Genomic DNA, 19355 nt, shown 5'->3' on the forward strand with positions numbered 1-19355 from the left:
CTCTTCCCCCCCCAGTCGCTCTCTCTCTTCCCCCCCCAGTCGCTCTCTCTCTTCCCCCCCAGTCGCTCTCTTCCCCCCCCCAGTCGCTCTCTCTCTTCCCCCCCCAGTCGCTCTCTCTCTTCCCCGCCCCCGGTCGCTCTCTCTCTTCCCCCCAGTCGCTCTCTCTCTTCCCCCCCAGTCGCTCTCTTCCCCCCCCAGTCGCTCTCTCTCTTCCCCTCCCAGTCGCTCTCTCTCTTCCCCTCCCAGTCGCTCTCCCCAGTCGCTCTCTCTCTTCCCCCCCAGTCACTCTCTCTCTTCCCCCCCCAGTCGCTCTCTCTCTTCCCCCCCCAGTCGCTCTCTCTCTTCCCCTCCCAGACGCTCTCTCTCTTCCCCCCAGTCGCTCTCTCTCTTCCCCCCCCAGTCGCTCTCTCTCTTCCCCCCCAGTCGCTCGCTCTCTTCCCCCCAGTCGCTCCCTTCCCCCCCGGTCGCTCTCTCTCTTCCCCTCCCAGTCGCTCTCTCTCTTCCCCCCCAGTCGCTCTCTTCCCCCCCAGTCGCGCTCTCTCTCTCTCCCCCCCCCCCAGTCGCGCTCTCTCTCTCTCTTCCAACAACAACATGCCGTCAAAAGACCCTCGGCGCCGCCGGGCACTTCAGCTAGTCAAGGTATTTGTGTACAAGGGGAAGATTTCCCCACATCCCTGTTTCCTGATAATTTTGGATATGCACAGCTCCTCTTGGAGTTGTCTGATGCTCTTCTCTTCCAAACAAAACTTTCACCAGAACAAAAACTCCCCTTCCATTTTAATGATCAGCAGCAGCCCTTTAAGACCAACTGCATCACCAGATTCCCCACTTCCCCAGCAGATCCTGCTGCTGATTCAGCTCCTGTGCCTGTTTTAAATGAACAGAGTTTGACTCAAAATTCAGCGAGGATAATCATTCTCCCAACCAGCACATACTGGGCTCGGATTTGAGAGCCCTCGATTGGTGTTAACGGGGTCGATAACGGCTTAAACATGGGGTCGGTTGGTAGGTAACACCAGCAATGCGACCGGCTCCATTGTAAAAGAGTCCTACTGCCGGGTGACCAAAGTGCCTGCCTGCTTCAGATGCTAGGCCCTGTTTAATATGGAAATTGCGGTCTTATTTTCAGTAGGGACTGGTCGGAGACAGCGCTGTTGCACAGGTGATGGAAGAGAAAAAGCCCTCTACAGGTAAGTGTTGAATAGTTTCTGTGACCCCAGCTGAGCATGAGTGCAATTCTGGGGCCCACAAAGATAATCTGGGCCGCTGCCTCCCTACGAACGAACAACCTCCGCGATCGTTGCCGCCCCACCCCGCCTTCATAACTTACCTTGCTGAAGTCACCTCTGGTTTGATATTCAGGCTTCAACCTGGCGAATTGCATCAGATTGCCTGTTTGGCACCCCGCAGCTCACCTGCTGAATTTATGACAGGGGCCTATTTGCATGGCTGCCCAAAACTCAACATCTGCCGCGTGCTCTAATGCCATAGGTTTGCACAGCCCTAATCTTCCTGACATTGTTAAATTTGACAACTAAATCTTTCATCCATTGTTTAGATACTGTTGCATACTCTGACTGAAAATACATTGCAGATGAAAAATCATCACATCGAACATCCACAAATATATTTGCAGCATTGCAGTTCTTTACAATCAGGACATGAGCTTTTTAAATGAGGAAAGATATTTCTCAGCTGTGCAACTTGTATTATCAAGTTAGAAGATGCCACATTTCCTGTAATTCACAAGTTTCAGCTCAGGGATGTCCTTCCTTTTTATTATAATCCCAAGCATCAGTGCCAAGTCTGTAAAGTGACATCATCCTGTGGGTCAGATGCAAAATGTGGAACTGAATTATTCTGCAGCCGATCTGAAACTGTTGATTTTGGGAAGAATATCTAATATACAATTAATCATACCTTGTAATATGTGATTCTCTGCAAAGTCGCAGCCCCATTTTAACCCTGTGTCAATCATGGCTCTTTGAATAAAACATCTCTGCAGGTGCAAGAACGTTGAAGATATTTCTATTCCTGAGATGGAGCTGCTGCATCATCAGGCTAAAAATTCATTGCAAGTGGCAACTGGAACCAACTTTAGAATTACATTTACACCATCGCACCTTTCACCAAACCTGCAGTAGGAAGGTCCAAAGAGTCACAACAGCCAGTGAAAGGGAAAGATATTCCCTGGAAATAACAAAATTTAGCTCCATTTCTAAAAGTTTCAATTAAATCTTTAAAATCAAGACATTAATAATTCACTAATTATCACAAAAGATTATCTGCCTGTTGCTGCTGTAAATGATGCACAAGTTCTGAATATTTTTTAAACTGCAAAAGTGAAAGAAGGTCTGACTCAGAAGCAGGGAAATTCCCTTCCACAGAAAGTTTGACAGCTTTCACTTCTCGACATTTTGCAAAGTGAGAGTCGAGGATCTCAATAAATAGGAGCTCATTGGACCTCTCTTCAGCAGAACTTCATTCAACAGAGAGTCACTGAGGGAGACAGAAGATCCTTCAGCAGAAATCTATTCAGCAACACAAAGTCAAAGATGAACAGAGCAGCTACTGTAACGATGCTCATCCTGATTCTGTGTGCCATTACTGCACAGGGTATGTTGACATTTTGATCTTGTGTTTTATTTCTCATTGCACTGTAGTGTGAAAAGGAGTCTTTTCATTCAGTTACTGATCCAGCTATATATGTCCCAGTGTGCTGTTTGTTTATGCATTGAACAATTAAATGGTTGCAGATGTTACATCTTAGTGATAATACAATGCTGTTTTGAATACTGAATTCTCAAATATAGCTGCATTCAATAATTTGAAGCCCCATTATCCCAAAGCTTTAAGTTTATGAAAGATTTTCTTCCACATTTTAATAAAAAATATGCGACAGTCATCTCCAGGTTAATATAATTAGTTTAATTAGTATTAGTTTGGACAGATAGTTAATATTTCTTTGTGGACAATGTGTGGATTAATTGTAAAAATCTCAATGCTGAAAGCAGGTGCCAGGATTGTCTCCATGTCAATCGATAATTGAACCTAAGTTAAATTGATTTTTTTACAGGTATTCCAATCCCAGGAACCCAAGGACGATGCCTGTGCACTCAGACCAGCTCCAATTTTATCCATCCGAGGCTCATCCAGAGTTTGAAATATATTCCCAGAGGATCGCACTGTGAGACACTGGAGATAATGTGAGTAAATGTGTCAGAACATCACCGTTAACTTTCCCCTTGTGTGACCTCGATTTAAGAAACTGTGCTCGTTATTCAAAACTTTTTGGATCAATCACGGTTTGTTTCTGAGGCAGAGTCGAAGAATTTTCTTGTAATATCTTTACTGAATTCTCACCTTTCAGTGGGAAACATCCAATTTCTGTGGATTAGATTTTAAAGGTTCACCTTCTCTTCACAGTGTCACCAAAACAAATGGGAAGAAATCATGTGTGAATCCTGATGCCAAGTGGGTGAAGATTATCATAAAAGCCAAGAAAGGTTGGTGTTTTGTGTTTGTCAAAGTTCAGACTTTGTGTGTGAATAAACGCAGAGACAGTGAATTGTTTTGTCACCATGTTTGCCCTCTCCTCCTTGGCCAAGGGCATTGATTCCTCTCTGTTGCACATTCCCACAGGCTTTTGGTGCATTCTGGTACTTTTCCCAAGTGACTATCATTTATTTGTGAGCCGTGACAGTGAATGGTCGTAAGCTATTGAATCACAGTTGGCAGGAGGGCCGAGCCCTACACTGCCCTCAAACAGCATCCATATATGGTAAATCCAGGAGTGGAGGATCACTGGATAGCATCAGGTGCAGGATTGCTGGGTGATTTTATGCTCCCTAACCCACGATGCTGAAACTAATTGTTGTACCTTTAGTACCCATCTGAGATCAGCCAATTAAACACAGATGAAGGATCGAAACAGGGACTTTAAGAATATAAGATTTAATATAAATCTTCACCACTTTCATTTCCTTTTCCTGCTGCCTTCCTTCCGTTATGGTCAGCTCCACGATTTTCTGCTCTGTTGTCTGAAGGCTGTAAGCTGCTCTAATGCATCATTTTTAAATTATCTTTTCTACTTTAGCCTTTAGCGTAATATGTCCTGCAGACTCATCAGAACTGAGATTTTAAATGCACACATGTTTTCAAGTTGTACAGAAAAGTTGTGAAGGAAAATCTAGACCATCTTTTCTTCCAGTCTTGTGTCATTCACCATTGTCAGAACTCAAGATTTTGCTCACCATTTACTAACTTTGCATTATTCCTCGAATGTTCTTTATTCACCAAATAATTCTTCTCTCTCCTACCCCGTTCATCTTGCGTGTTAAAACCATATTGCAAAATCAATGAATTGTTAACAAAATCGCAAGCGTCAGCAATGCTGCTCAACTTATGTAAATGTCAGATTGCTAATTCTCCATAATTATGTTGTTGAAGACATTGTGCACTTTACTAAAGTAAATATCTGCAGTTAGTGGGTAAAAATAATTTTATTAATTTTATTATTAAATTTAATTTCAGGTGCCAGGCGACACAACTGAGAAATGAAGCCGCAATGGGCTGGACTCGATTCCACACCTGGGTGACCTGAAGTACAATGAACGTTGCAATGAAGGAAGCTCTGTCCAGGGTGTTAACTCTCTGAGGTCACCTTCTGATAGTTTGTTCAAATACATTCTCTTCAGTGTTTTCTGAAAATGATTTCACCGTTTAACCCTGTCACACGCTAATTGTTTACCCACGGCTGAAGAAACCAGTCTGACCTTCCTTGTTAAACTTTGTGCTAAGACTGAGGTATCGTTCACAGGGTGCGATGTGTTTGGTTATTTAGAGTAGACTCTGGTCCAGTTACAAGTTACTCTGTGACTGAAAACAATTTGTTTACAATGCTCCATAATTCTCACCAGAAAAGGTGTGGGTACAGGAGGAAATATTAATAGATTTATGAACTTGTGGAGGAATCTAACTGAGACAGATAATGTCAGTTGTTACATTTTTGTGTTTGAAATCAGGGTGGAACATGATGCTAGTTTTGGAATAACTCAATCTATGCACTTCCATGGATATATTGTTCAAAATGAACTTGTAATCATTTCTTTATCACACACTACCTCCTCACTTCTACATGTTTTACCTGGAATGAGAGGCTGACAATCCATAAAGGTCCAATTTAGAAAAATTCTCCTTTGTTATTTCAATTAAAATGGTCTGGAATAAGATTGGAGTGAAAGATCTAATAAATTAAATAAACACATTCCTTCTATTACTTGTAGATCTACTGCAATGTTACATTGATTCAAACTAATTTACAAACCAAATTTAGTGCAATTTTTCTTTCCCTGCTGAAACCCTGTTGATATTCTCTGTGATATGTTGATGGCAGAATATAGAGTAGATAAAGGATTTTAATTGTTCAGCAAACATATTCCAGTTCCAGTTTGAATGAAAACTTTATATGAAAATACAAGAGCAATTGCCTGTCACTAACATTGGTGCCATTTTACTGCAGTGTTTATTGATCAATGACATTTTAACTCGAATCTTGGGATTTTCTCTATAAACATCAGACCTTAGGATCTATCCAAAACTGAAGTTTGTGGATACAAAGTCACTGTCGAAATGATATTGTGTGCAATATACCTACATTTTAGAAGGTAGTGCTACTTATTGTATGATACGAACTGGCAGAAATTACATTTGTAAATAGAACTAATCTCTGTACTGTGATCAGTAGAAATCTTTTGCACTGAGAGATTTTTCACTGACTGGTCCAGTTGACTGAAAGTCTCAAAAGATCATTGAGTAAAAGTTGTCTTGAGTATAAAGCTGTGTATCACTGACGAAAGTTGCTACACGTGACTGAATTGTGTGTGAATGACCCTTTTGAGCATTTTGTACTTTATCCCCAAATGTATTTAAGTGATTAAAATAAACTACATTTCTTATGAAGAATGTGTTGTCACTATTTCTCAATCTTCAGCAAAACCGTTGTGTGTTTCTTTAGTAGAACAATTTAATGGACTGATTAATAAAGAGCAATTTGTTCAGGGTACGCCTTGGAGAATGATAAAAGATGCAGGTATTTGTAGTGAGACAGATTTCAGGACGAATCCTGCAAAATCTCAATGGGTTTTGATGGTATCTTTAACTCACCCCACCCGCTGAGAGCGGGGTGGATGGGTTGTTATGATGTCATGTCGTGGGGCGGGGGTGGGGTGTTCTCATCCCTGCTATTGTAACTTCTCTCAAAACAGGCAGACGGGGTCTGCTCTACAGTTAATTTCAATCGGGAGGCCCGCACAGGGCCAAGTCATACAGCAAGATCATGGCGGGGGTCAGCAGTGTGGCCGGACGAAGCCATAGTAAATAGTTTCATTCATCTTTTCTGAGGATTCCTTGTGGGTACAGGGAGCTGGAGTGTTCCCCCAGATACTCCTAAGGAGTGCTCGGGCCTCCCTTGCCCCTGCCTTCTCCCTCCCAGCCGCGCTCCTTTAAAACACCTCCCCCAACCCAGCACTAATTTATGTTTGGGAATCGTTCCCTTGGGTCCTGGTGGCATCAAGCTCCCACCTGAATTCCCACTCCTGCCCATCGGCTCTGACATCACTCCCACCGGTCTTGAGCAGGAGACAGTGCCGCACTAGTCAAATGAAGCCCGGATATTGAAATGGCCGGAGCTTCACACTCAACTCTCTGCGGGGATTTCCTGTTTCTGTGCCGCATATACTATATAATCCTATGTAAATCTGGAAAGAGATTGGTAGAACCCTATGGCGAGTCATTATTAACCTTGCAGCCTGGGTGGTAACCTAGCAGAGTGGATAGCCCGCCCTATATAAAACCCACTAGTATAGCACATAAATATTCACACATTAAACCTGCTTCCTGGCCTAATGGAAATGCTCTTGCTTATTCCAGTGTGTGCAGAGACTTAGCTGTCAGGAGTTTGCAGGTCAATTCTGCAACCTCAGAATCCACTCTCATCTCATTTCTGGTCACTATGAGAACTTTGAAGGATTGGGCCTCTGCTCTCCACTATATCTGCCATCTATTAGATCAGCATGTGTGTCGCTCATGCTGTCTCACCTTGAACCTTAGAATCGGACCAAGATGAGCCGCAGCACCAACAACACAAGTCACACCAGCAGCAGTAGCCACAACACCAGCAGCAGCAGCCACCACAACAGTCGTCTTCTCCTCAATGACCTGATGCTCCACCGGAGAGAGGGGGTCAGTACAGGCATGCACTGCACCGGAGGTGATACCCCCAACACAGGGTTTACAGGCAGAGGATGAGCTTCCTGGACATGACTGAGCAGCAGTGCTTCAGGAGGTTCAGCCAGGTCATCGCAGACATTTTCAGCTTACTGGAACAAGGACTGCTGCCCAGAGGACCTGGTGGACATGCCTTACCAGTGGCTGTCAAAGTCACCATCGCCCTCAACTTCTTCACCTCAGGCTTCTTCCAGGGATCTGCAGCAGACATTTGCAGGATCTCGCAGTCGGTCGCCCACAGACTGACCCAGGTGACCGATGCCATGTTTCACAAGTCACCACTTATGTGAAGTTTGCCACTAATGAAGCCAGTGTTACTGAGTGGGCGCTCGGCTTTGCAGTTCTGGCTGGCTTCCCACAGGTGCAGGGCATCATCAACTGCATACATGTTGTAATGTATGTACCTTTAAGGGGGGAACTACTTTGTGCAGCTCATGTATACTGTAGTACCGGCAGTGACCACACCTGTATATAACGCTGAGTAGTGATCTGTACAGATCAGTTGCAGTTTGAAGCACGTTGAGTAAACACCTGTTGTACCGTTCTCCGCAGTCCGTTTCTTATTATACACGGACGTAACATTGGTGACGAGGCAGGCTCGAACCTACCTGCAACTCTGCATCACCTCCCGGGGATTCGTTCCTGGAGATCAGTGGATTGGAGGTCAAGGCCAGAGACTCGGGCGTCGACCACGGGCAACCGCCCAGTCATCCAGCAGAGACTCGAGAATTGCGGGGGAGGCTGTCGAGAGCCAGGCTTGGCTTTCCAGTCGAGGTGGTCCAGCGAAACGGGCTGGCAACAGGTCGTGCGCAGACCCTTCCCGGACGGCGGTGGGCTAGAGCCCGACCGAGCAGCACAGCAAAGGGCCGAGCAGCGTCGACGGGGAGAGAGAGAGAGGGCAGAGCGCACAGGGCGCAGCTGGTGTTCAGGGGCCGAGCAGCGTCGGAGAGCGGGAGAGGGAGACGCGCAGAAACCAGCGAGGCGCCGCCATTGCCACGAGGACCACCGGGAGCGGTGTCGGCAGCAGCGGGGGAGGAAGGAAAGCGCGGGAGACGCCATTTTAAGCCATTGGGAGACGCCATTTTAAACCACACCCAAAATGCCGAAGAGTGGCAGTATCACCGCATTTGACAATGAAGTCGAAGATTGGACTACATATGTCGAACGAATAGAGGTGTACTCCAAGGCAAATGAGGTGTTAGATGACAAGAAAGCGTCGTTATTGTTAAATTTAATGGGTGCAAAGACATGGTTTATTACGAAATCTAGTAACCCCAACGAAGCCAATGGAAAAGAGTTTTGAAGACATAGCAACGATACTAAAGGAACATTTAAACCCCACACCGCTGCCGATAGCAGAAAGATTCAAGTTTCACAAACGGAACCAGCATAAGGATGCTGATTATTTAACAGAACTGCGCAAACTATCGATACACTGCCAGTTTGGAGCGGGACTGGCAGATACCTTAAGGGACAAGTTTGTGTGTGGGCTTCAAAGTGAAGGAACCCAGAAACGGCTTTTATCTGAAAAGGACCTTACGCTGGAAAAGGCTTTCAGCATTGCGGTATCATATGAAGCAGCAGCACAGGGCGCTGCAGAGATACAACAGAGACCGCAAGAATATGGCACAAACGAAATGTCATATGGAACAGAGAAGTGCTATCGCTGCGGCAGAACAACACATGACCAGAATGATTGCTGGTTCAAAGACAAAGTGTGCAGACAGTGTGGAAAAGTAGGACACATAGCGTGAGTCTGCAGGTCGGGAAAGAAAACCAGCAATAAGAAACCAACCAAAGGGAAGTACAAGAAGGTACATAAGATAACGGAGAATAGTTCAGACGAACAAAAGACTGATAACGACTCCGAAAGCAGGGAACTGAGTTGTCTGAAACTACATAATGTGATCACAACGGAGGATCACCGAACCATTTGGGTCACTCTCAAGATAGCAGGAGTCCAGGTAAAGATGGAATTGGACACAGGATCAGCCCTAACAGTCATAAACTGACGGGACTACGAGCGGCTATTCTCACACATACCCTTGAGAGACACAAAAATTATTTTGAAGACGTACACGGGGCAAAAAGTCTACCCCAAAGGAAAAATAAGGGTGACCGTTATATATAACGGTAAGGAAACACCAAAACTAGACCTGTATGTATTGCAAGATGGAGGACCACCATTACTGGGACGTGAATGGATCCGGAAAATACAACTGGATTGGCATGCCAACAGGCACTGACTGTGGCTGACAAAAAGGACGACGACATCACACCTGGGCGACTGTCAAAGATCCTAACTGACGCGAAAGAAGTGTTCCAGCAAGGACTCGGAACACTAAAAGGCATGACAGCGACGATTAAAATTGAAGAAAACGCAAGGCCAAAATTTTTTAAGGCCAGACCTGTACCTTATGTGATCCACCCAGCCGTCAAAGCAGAGCTGGAGAGTCTGGAATGTTCAGGTGTACTGTCCAAGGTAGACTGGAGCGAGTGGGCTACACCCATCGTCCCTGTGATGAAAAAGTCGTTGAGCAGCACGCCTGGGCAACCAAGGAAGGTTTGCATCTGTGGGGACTTTAAGGTAACAGTGAACCCGGCCCTTCACACCGTACAATATCCACTTCCACGGATTGAAGATATTTTCGTCTCGCTATCTGGAGGGAAACGCTTCACTAAGATTGATCTGGCCCAGGCGTATCTGCAAATGGAGGTGGAAGAGGCATCAAAAAAATACCTCACAATCAACACCCATAAAGGTCTCTACCAATACAACCGGCTGGTATTCGGGGTAGCATCAGCTCCGGCTATTTGGCAGAGGGCAATGGAACAAGTCCTGCAAGGGATCCCAGGGACCCAGTGTTATTTGGACGACATCCTGGTCACGGGCGAAAATGACAGTGATCACCTTGCCAACCTGGAGCAGGTGCTCACTAGATTGCAGGAATATGGGCTCCGAGCTAACCGCCCCAAATGCAAGTTTTTTAGAAAACAGATCTCGTATTGTGGCCACGTTATCGATAATGAGGGGTTACATAAGTCCCCAGAGAAGATTGAGGCAGTAGTCAAGGCTCCAGCACCGGAAAATGTGTCACAACTGAGGTCGTTCCTCGGGCTGGTAAACTACTACCATACGTTCTTGCCAAATTTGTCTACAATACTACACCCACTGAACACCTTACTGCAAACTGGGGTGCCATGGAAGTGGAGTGACGAATGTAGACGAGCTTTCCAGAAGAGCAAAACACTAATCACATCGAAAGAGGTATTGGCCCATTACAACCCAGCATTACCAATTTGGTTGGCATGTGATGCGTCACCCTACGGATTGGAGCGGTGCTGTCGCACAAATTCTCGGACGGCTCAGAGAGGCCAATAGCCTTTGCGTCACGATCACTAACCTCAGCCGAGCGTAACTACGCCCAGATTGACAGGGAGGCCCTCACCCTAGTGTGGGGAGTGAAAAAGTACAATCACTATCTGCACGGGCAGAAATTCACCTTGCTGACTGATCACCAGCCTCTTGTCTCCATTTCTAATCCGAAGAAGGGCGTTCCGGTGATGACTGCGCAACGACTACAAAGATGGTCACTTTTTCTAGGGGCGCACCACTATGTGATTGAATATAAGGGCACGAAACAGCATGGAAATGCTGATGGGCTATCACGCCTGCCACTGCCTACTGCGGAGGAAGCACCAGCAGTGGATCCTGTCGAAATATTCCATTCGACTATAGTTGAATACCTACCGGTAACTAATGCTTGTATCGAAAAGGAAACCCGAAATGACCCGACACTGTCTCGGGTATATGATTTGACGGTGAAGGGATGGCCAGCACATGGTGACTCACTGTTGCCAGCATTCTCGACAAAGAGAGAACAGCTGTCAGTGTGCCGGGGGACCTTGATGTGTGGATCCCGAGTGGTAATTCCACCCAAGTTAAGGGATAGAGTGCTCAATGAGCTTCATGAGGGTCATCTGGGAGGGGTAAAAATGGAAAGCCTAGCCAGGGCTTATGTGTGGTGGCCGGGAATCTATAAACAAATCGAGGACCTGACCAAGAGCTGCTCAGGATGCCAGAAAGCCCAAAATGCACCACCACAGGCCCCTCTACACCCATGGGAGTGGCCCTCATCTCCATGGCAATGGGTGCATATTGATTTTGCTGGTCCATTCATGGACTCAATGTTTTTAATAGCCATGGATGCGCACTCGAAATGGCCTGAGGTCATTAAAATGTCCTCCACCAACACGGAGAAAACTATTGCAGTCCTATGGACCATTTTTGCCAGGAATGGCTTGCCAGAACAGATTTGCTCCGACAATGGACCACAGTTTGTGTCCGAAGAGTTCCGGAGGTTCTTGAAAAAGAATGGGGTAAGGCATTACACATCCGCCCCGTATCATCCAGCCACAAATGGATTGGCTGAGAGGTTCGTACAAACCTTTAAGATAACATTAAAGGCTATGTACAATGACAACATTCCGCTGCAGCACAAGGTGGACAATTTCCTGTTCGCCTACCGGAATGCGACACATGCAGTCACCAACCAGGCCCCAGCCATGATGTTCTTTAACCGAAGGTTAAGATCTCGCCTGGATTTGCACAGACCAAACGTACAAAGAGATGTTGAGAGTAAGCAATTCCAGCACATCCATGAGAAGCCAACAAGGAGCTTCAATGTAGGGCAACCAGTCTTGGCCCGCGACTACCGAACAGAAAAATGGCAGCCAGGAACGATATGCACACGGCAGGGGCCACTAATGTACACAGTGGACGTTGGGGAGAGCATCGTGAGATGCCATGCTGACCAGATCCTAGATTCACAGGAATATGTCAACCCATGCCTCGCCCATACGTACCTGGTGATGAACCCGACGTACAGGTAGCATCTACCCCAGAAACAGTAGCATCGGAAGCTGATGAACCAACCGACGACAGGGGGCCAGAATCGCCTCCACACCAAGAGCAAGACACTCGGGAAAGGCGCTATCCAGAAAGGATCAGGAAGCCTCCCCAAAGACTGAATTTGTAAATAGACTATTTTCAGCTAATGTTGCATGTTAAAAGTGTTAATTGTAATTAGTTTGATATTTAATTGTTAAATGAGTGTTATGGTATTGTTAATCTAAAAGGGGAGGAATTGTAATGTATGTACCTTTAAGGGGGGAACTACTTTGTACAGCTCATGTATACTGTAGTACCGGCAGTGACCACACCTGTATATAACGCTGAGTAGTGATCTGTACAGATCAGTTGCAGTTTGGACCACGTTGAGTAAACAGCTGTTGTACCGTTCTCCGCAGTCTGTTTCTTATTATACACGGACGTAACACATGTCACCATCAGGGCACCCCAGATCACCCAGGAATGTTTGTCAACTGCAAGGGCTTCCACTCCCTTAATGTGCAGCTGGACTGCAACCATAAAAAATCATCATGCATGTGTGCCACAAATTCCTTGGCAGCTGTCATGACTCTTTCGTGCTGTGGCAGTCCACCCTCCCTCAGCTCTTTGCACCACCAGCACACTTACCGGCTGGCTGCTCAGAGACAAGGGCTATCCATTAAAGACTTGGCTCATGATACCCTTGAGGAGTCCAAGCAATGAGGCCGAGGAGCGTTATAATGAAAGCCACATGTCCACCAGATGTGTCATAGAGCAAATAATAGGCATGCTCAAGATGCACTTCAGATGCCTTGATAGATCTGGAGGAGCCCTTCAGTACACACCAGCCAGGGTCTCCAGAATCATCGTCGTATGCTGCGTGCTGCACAACATAGCGCAGCAGCGAGGACTGGAGCTGTATGAGGAGCAAGGCTCTGAGCGCACAACCTCTTCAGAGGAGGAGGAGGAGCAACATCTTGAAGATGAGGAGGAGGAGGAGCAGGAGGAATTGATGACCAGATGGCAACAGCAGCGGAGCACATTGCTGCCTGGGAGCTCAGGGATCGCCTCATCATTGCCAGATTTACTTAACTTCCTGCAATTCACTCATATGGCTGCCACATGCTGTGACAAGCTCCCCCCCGCCACCCCCAACAACACCATAAAGCATCCCTACAATGACCAAGGCATTGCGTTCAAACTGACCCCCATTGCTGGAGGTTATGTAATGTATCACCATTCGCTCCAACTCACAAAGCCACTTCCAAGGTAGCAGACAAAAATGGGCATGACTGGAAAGTGGTGAAAAGGGATACTTTTATATGTGTGATAACAGTAAGGGAACCTTAACAATAGCACTTCTTTATACACCCATGTGCATAGCCTCGTGCAGTTAGGACTGTGGCTTTTTACTTTTTTGCGTCCTTCTACGAGGTGCAACCCCTGTGGCTTCAGCAGAGGTCGAGGTAGACTGCTCACATCCCTGCTGCGACAGTGTGGACACTTTTGGCGGATGTCCTCTGGGTTTTGGAGGCTGTGAGGGCCCCGCCAAAGACTGCTCCTCCTGTGACTTTGCAGGGGCAGACTCAACCATCGCGATCCGAGGAAGCATCTGGGACTCTGACTGAGGGAGAAGCAATGGGGCAGAAGTCGGAGTGCTTTGAGAAGAGCCCCCACTTCCACATCCCCTCACACCATCATCCTTCTAATGAGCCACCCGCACTTCCCTGTTACCAAGGAGCTGGAGAGCAGCTTGCTGCACAGCAGTGGGGTGATGAGGACCCAAGTCAATGTTTAGATCCCTCCTAGAGAGGAGGACTAGGAGCCTTTGCCACCTGTTCTCCATAGCTAGCATGTGTTCATGTGAGTGGCGCATTAGCTGCTCCATGCAGGTGGCTGTCCGTTCAATGGAAGAGCACATTGTCACCATCACCTGTGACACAGTGGTGCTCATGTTGGAGATGGACGCCTCTATTCTCTGCACATTTGCAGACATCATGGCTGCAAAACCTGCCAGAACCTCCTTCATTTCTTGCTGCCCCTCCAGGATCACCCTCTTTCTCGATGGCCCCCGAGGTCAGAGTATGCATGCAGCTGAGCTGATTTTGGAGCGTCCTGCAACCTTCAGCATGGAGTCTCCACTGCTGTCCCTGTCAACACCATCTCCTCTTGCTCACTGATGTGTGAGACACCAGGTGACAGCGCTAGTCTATCTCACATAGGAACCACCGAGGTGTGCGTATGCGCTGGTGCTGAGTGCGCTTGGGTCTGCTGACAGTGCACTCTCAGAGAATGGAAGCTCCCCTGAGGAGTCATCCTCCTCCTCCTGCTGGACCGTGGAAGATGGGTGGGGGGAAGGACGGAGGCTCTTGATGGACCTTTGAGAGAGTAAAGAGATGATTTAGGAATGTTATTTTAAGAATGGGTAACTATACCATTATGCATCTGATAAACATTCACAAACTGGAAGTCTGTCACCAGGCTGCTGAGAGGTCCCCCTCTCTCCATCTCCCACCGCCAGCAGCGCAGCAGCTCTCGACACCTCCAGGGCCACCTCCTCTTCTGCAGTCAAAGTACTGAAGGCAGGAGAGCCAACTGTGGTTCTCTCCCTCTCTTGGTTGTTGTGGGCTCTCTTGTCCTGCAAGGATGGAAAGAAGAGAAGTCTGAGTGAGTGTGATGGAATGAGTGTAAGGAATGTGTGGGCTACATCTGTAGAGGGTGACTATGAGGGAGTGTGTTGCCAATGCCAAATGGCCTCATTCCGTGGTGTTACTTGGTACGATTACATTAGGATGAGGGTGAGTGTAAGGGGTGTTCATCAGATGGGGATGTGAGTATGTACGTAGAGAGAGAGGGAAGGGTGGACGTGCAAGGTATGTTGGTGTGAGCAATGATGTGCAGGAGTAGGCTTGGGAAGGCAGAGTGTGGGGATGTGGTGACAGGCACAGCAGGATGAAGGTGAGAGTGGCTTTGAACTGACCTTTCCTGATCTCATCAGATCATTGAATCTCTTCCTGCGCTGTACCCATATCCTCCTGATAACATCCCTGCTGCTCACCTCCTCAGCAATTTGGAGCCATGCTCTTTTGGCCTCTTGGGGAGAATTTTTCCATCTATCAGCAGGGAAGAGGACCTCCCTGCATGCTGTGATTCCCTCCACAAGAATATTTAGAGAGTCACCCGAAAGCGGGGTGCAGCCCTCTGTCTTTGTGAGCTCATTTTTTATAACTCTCAGCAAGAACCCACTCCTCTACAATACTCCCTCCACACTCCTACATGAAACTTCAATTGTAATGTGGCCAAGTCTGATTTAAATATCCCTGCTGGAAATGAGTCATTGATGACATCATCAGACCCGCACCATTTAATGGGGTCGGCAAACGTACATGACACGTTCAATAGGGGCCATCAACTGAAAGTCGCAGTGGAAAACACGCTGTTCTCATCTTCGGGCTCCTGACCCACTACGCGGCCCGCACCCACGCATCCCGAATGTAAGGTACAAATTCCAGCCAATGTCTTCGGAAATGAGGTTGGCTCCCTGTCTCTGCAGATGTGGGGTGTGGATGGCAGTGGGAGGAGAAACAACACTTCTCAAGGCATTCTGACCCACTTGACATCCTTCCGCAGGAGCCCTTGTTCCTCCACATATGTCAGCTTGCAGGATTCCTGGTGGCTGTGCTGGACGTCAATAGCAAAGCACATTGGGTGGAGTGTAAAACTGCTGATTCACTACCGCCTCTTTCGTGCTAGAGCCGAAAACCAATTTCACCCCTTCAGCATCCCAGCCACCCTCTTTAACTGTTTAATTACTGAAACACCATCTGGAGTAATTATCAGACTTGGTGGCTAGAAGATCCTTTATTCATTACTTTTATCTCAGGGGCAAATTCACAGTGGGTACATTGCTAAGCCCAGGGATACCTATAACACATGCAGGCAAGTCAATCTATCAGAATGTGTTTGGAACAAACCATTCGTAAAAATTATATTGTATTCCTGTCAGAACACCCAAGATGTTGCGAGCTTTTCTGTCTTTATGCGAGGCCCCCCTACACTCCCTCTCGCCCTGCTGGTCGCATTGACTTCTCACAACATGTACCCCAATGACTCATGCTTGACAATGCTGCACAAAGCCCACTAGGACACCATTTAAGTCATCAGTTTTCATGTATGAGCATGAACAGTGAGTGCAGGCAGGCTATTCAGCCAAGAGGCAGGTGACAGCACAGTCCCAGAGTATCCTCGTGTTAACCAAACACGATGCTGACAATGGAGTCTTAAAGTAAATTGCCAGTGATAAACAGACGGGAGTAAAGCCCATTGACCCAAAGAGCTACTTGGAGTATAACACACTCTGATTTCCTGGAATTCACACAGGTTCACTCACACAGACTATAGCTTGAATGAAATCTGACCCTGGAATTAGTTTAACCACTGTACAAACCCAGGGGGCGGAGTCACCACAGCTGCAGCCTCAACACTTTACAAATCTGGAAAATGAAACTTGAATCAGCTCCAGATACCCCTGAAGCCCTTATATCATCACTGATGTGCTCGTGGACAGTGTCTGTGGTGAACATTTGTTGAGGCAAAAAGAACGATATATCAGCACAAGTTTTCTTACATCAAGAGCAGATCTCTTGTGGTGTGCATGACGGGGTGGGGGACGGGGATAAGTCCCTGGGTCTGTAAACATTGTTGAGGGGTTTCACCTAGAGTGTGGTATCAATGGGATTGTGGAATATGGAAATTGGTTTAACAGGTGATTCCTGGTGTCCGGCAGTAGTTTCCGTGGGGTGGGTAGTGCACCTCTGTAGGGTGAGGCTTGTTCCAGCACAGGGGTGAGGTGTAGGTGTCTGTCAACACTACGGAAAATGGATACTTGGAGATGGCAGCCTGGGGAGAGTACAAGAGTCTGGAGCACTGAGTGAGATCCAGAACTGGGAATGATTCCAGGTTCTGGCAGCACTAAGAGGTGGGTAGCACTGGGCGAATTGGAGCTAACTGCATGGGAAGAAGTTAATAGGATCTGCATGGAGGGAGGAGTGGCCACCTGGAATCTGATGAAAGTTGGCAGATTCTTTCTTCACAGGATTCAGGGAGTGTGGTGGTTTGTTCACCTGGGTCGGTCATCACTGTGGTGGAGGGTCCTAGGGTGTGAGGAGTATGATGGGTTCTGCAGCACTGGAATGGACCCGGGGTATGTGAAAAAGATCAACATCTGTGGTCTCTTTGTGTGGTTTTATTCTTTGGGAGATTTGGGGGACATGGAGGTCCTGGGGCTTGGAAGGACTAGCAGAAGTGTCCTCGAATCTAACAACACTGAGAGGGAGATCCTGAAGCCTAGTGAGAATGGAGGCAGCAGGTCAGCTTGGTTGAGACGGGATGCACGATTTCAGGCGAGGCCAGATGAGGGTGGTGAGGATCAGGAGCTGGTGTTAGCATCATGCCCCTGAGGAATTTCCAAGCCAGTAAATTTCATGGGATGAAGGTTGTAGAATCAAGGCTTTACTGGATATGCACAGCTTCTCTTGTATTTGTCTCATGTTCGTCTCTTGCAAACAAAACTTTCACCACAACAAAAACTCCCCTTCCATTTTAATGATTGCCTGACTGCTTGTCCGATGAGCCAAAATGTTCTCCAATTAAGTATTGGGAAGGCCGAAGCCATTGTTTTCGGTCCCTGCTACAAACTCCGTTCCCCATCCCTCTCCGTAACATCAGTCTGAGGCTGAATCACACTGTTCGCAATCTTGGTATCACATTTGACCCTGAAATGAGCTTCCGACCACATATCCACAACATAACAAAGACCGCCTATTTCGACCTCCGTAACATCGCCCGACTCCACCCTTGCCAAAGCTCATCTGCCGCTGAAACCCTCATCCATGACTTTGTTACCTCTAGACTTGACTATTCCAACGCACTCCATTGTAGGGGGTGGCATGTGGTGGTGTTTGGCACGTACGCCCAGTCAGTTATGCCTCTGACTGTTTGTGAGCGGTTCGAATCTCTCCCACGCCCCTGGGTTCCAGACACCGGACTTAGGTACAGGCGGCGATACAGAAAAGACTCGAGTAGACAGGTGGTTTGGATGTAAGCAAAACTCAAGATTTTATTAAACAGAAAAATAACACAGCCTTATGAGAAGTTGCTAGTGTAAAATTACAGGTGAATACAAATAACTATACTTATACAGGGAATGGGGAACACACGGCACATTGAGGGAAAACAACTATCTTAACTATCCCCTTATCCTTATCCCACCCGCTATACCTAACTAGATTAAGCTATGAGGGGCCAGAATTTATGCTCACCAATCAAAAGATCTGCTGAACTCAAAACAGCGGTAGGGTTCGGGGTTCGCTCTTTGTGCTCTCTGGAGTCTGCCATCATCACGTGGCCTCCGGGTGCTGCAAGGGCATTGTCCAGGTATGAGTACCCCAAAGTTAAAGTATCTGCTTGGGTACTTTGCCTTGCAGGGATGGTGGTTCCTCTTCCTCGGTCGGCAGTTGAAGTTTGCATGAAGATAGTCACAGGTTAGCTGAGACTGAAGGCCCGATCATTCGAAGCTTGTCTTCAATCGGCTTCCCAATTCGTCTTCCCAATATGTCTCACCTCCTCGCCTCGTCGCGTCCCGCCACGTCTGGCCTGGATTGTCCGTGTCTGCCCGATGCAATGCCTGGGCGTTTCCGGATGGAGTGGGGAAAAGGCACGGGCAGAGGCCGGGGGTAAGCATGGGACAGGGGAAGGGCAGCAGCCATGAGGGCGAGGAGTAAGAAAAAGAGGCCAGAGAGAGAGATTGCTACCCGGGGCCTTCAATTATACTCCTACGGATGGCCCTTATCTGCGCGCCAAATCAGGTTAGTTCTTTTTCTTAATCTTGGCGGGCTATTTTAACTAATGGTAGCAATCTACACTAACTGTTTTTAGATGGCCAGTAATCGCATCTATTGGCCTGATAATTGACTTGTTTTGTTATTAATACATATTAATGGGCCTGTCCAGCCTCAATGGCTTCCTTAATCTGTTCCTGATTATTTATGCAAACTGCTTGACGGCCTTAACTATAGGCCTAACTGGGTTTTGATCTGTCTCCGATTTGATCTAATACATAATTCAAAGTCCTGCCTGGTTTTCAAAATGCAAAGTCTCTCTTCACAGAAACTGCAGC

At 47.1% G+C, this 19355-nt stretch overlaps 2 protein-coding genes across 2 annotated transcripts in view; both read left to right on the forward strand.

Moving 5' to 3' along the window:
• LOC147123109 (uncharacterized) overlaps window positions 1-2144 on the forward strand; it is a 70604-nt gene extending 68460 nt beyond the window's left edge. Inside the window, exons 8-9 of the mRNA XM_085965295.1 lie at window positions 1130-1190; window positions 2006-2144. Of these exons, the coding sequence (XP_085821421.1) occupies window positions 1130-1190; window positions 2006-2144 (200 nt within the window). The remainder of the gene's footprint in view (window positions 1-1129; window positions 1191-2005) is intronic.
• A 263-nt stretch (window positions 2145-2407) lies between these two features.
• LOC147123110 (interleukin-8-like) lies at window positions 2408-5940 on the forward strand. Its single transcript, XM_085966830.1, has 4 exons — window positions 2408-2616; window positions 3077-3206; window positions 3427-3506; window positions 4534-5940. The coding sequence occupies exons 1-4, from the start codon at window positions 2556-2558 to the stop codon at window positions 4551-4553; spliced, it is 291 nt and encodes a 96-aa protein (XP_085822956.1). The 5' UTR covers window positions 2408-2555; the 3' UTR covers window positions 4554-5940.
• Window positions 5941-19355: the final 13415 nt, after the last annotated feature.

Source organism: Somniosus microcephalus, chromosome 2 (genome assembly GCF_052327205.1).
Source record: "Somniosus microcephalus isolate GS21.2 chromosome 2, FLI_Smic_1.0, whole genome shotgun sequence".
NCBI lineage: Eukaryota > Metazoa > Chordata > Chondrichthyes > Squaliformes > Somniosidae > Somniosus > Somniosus microcephalus.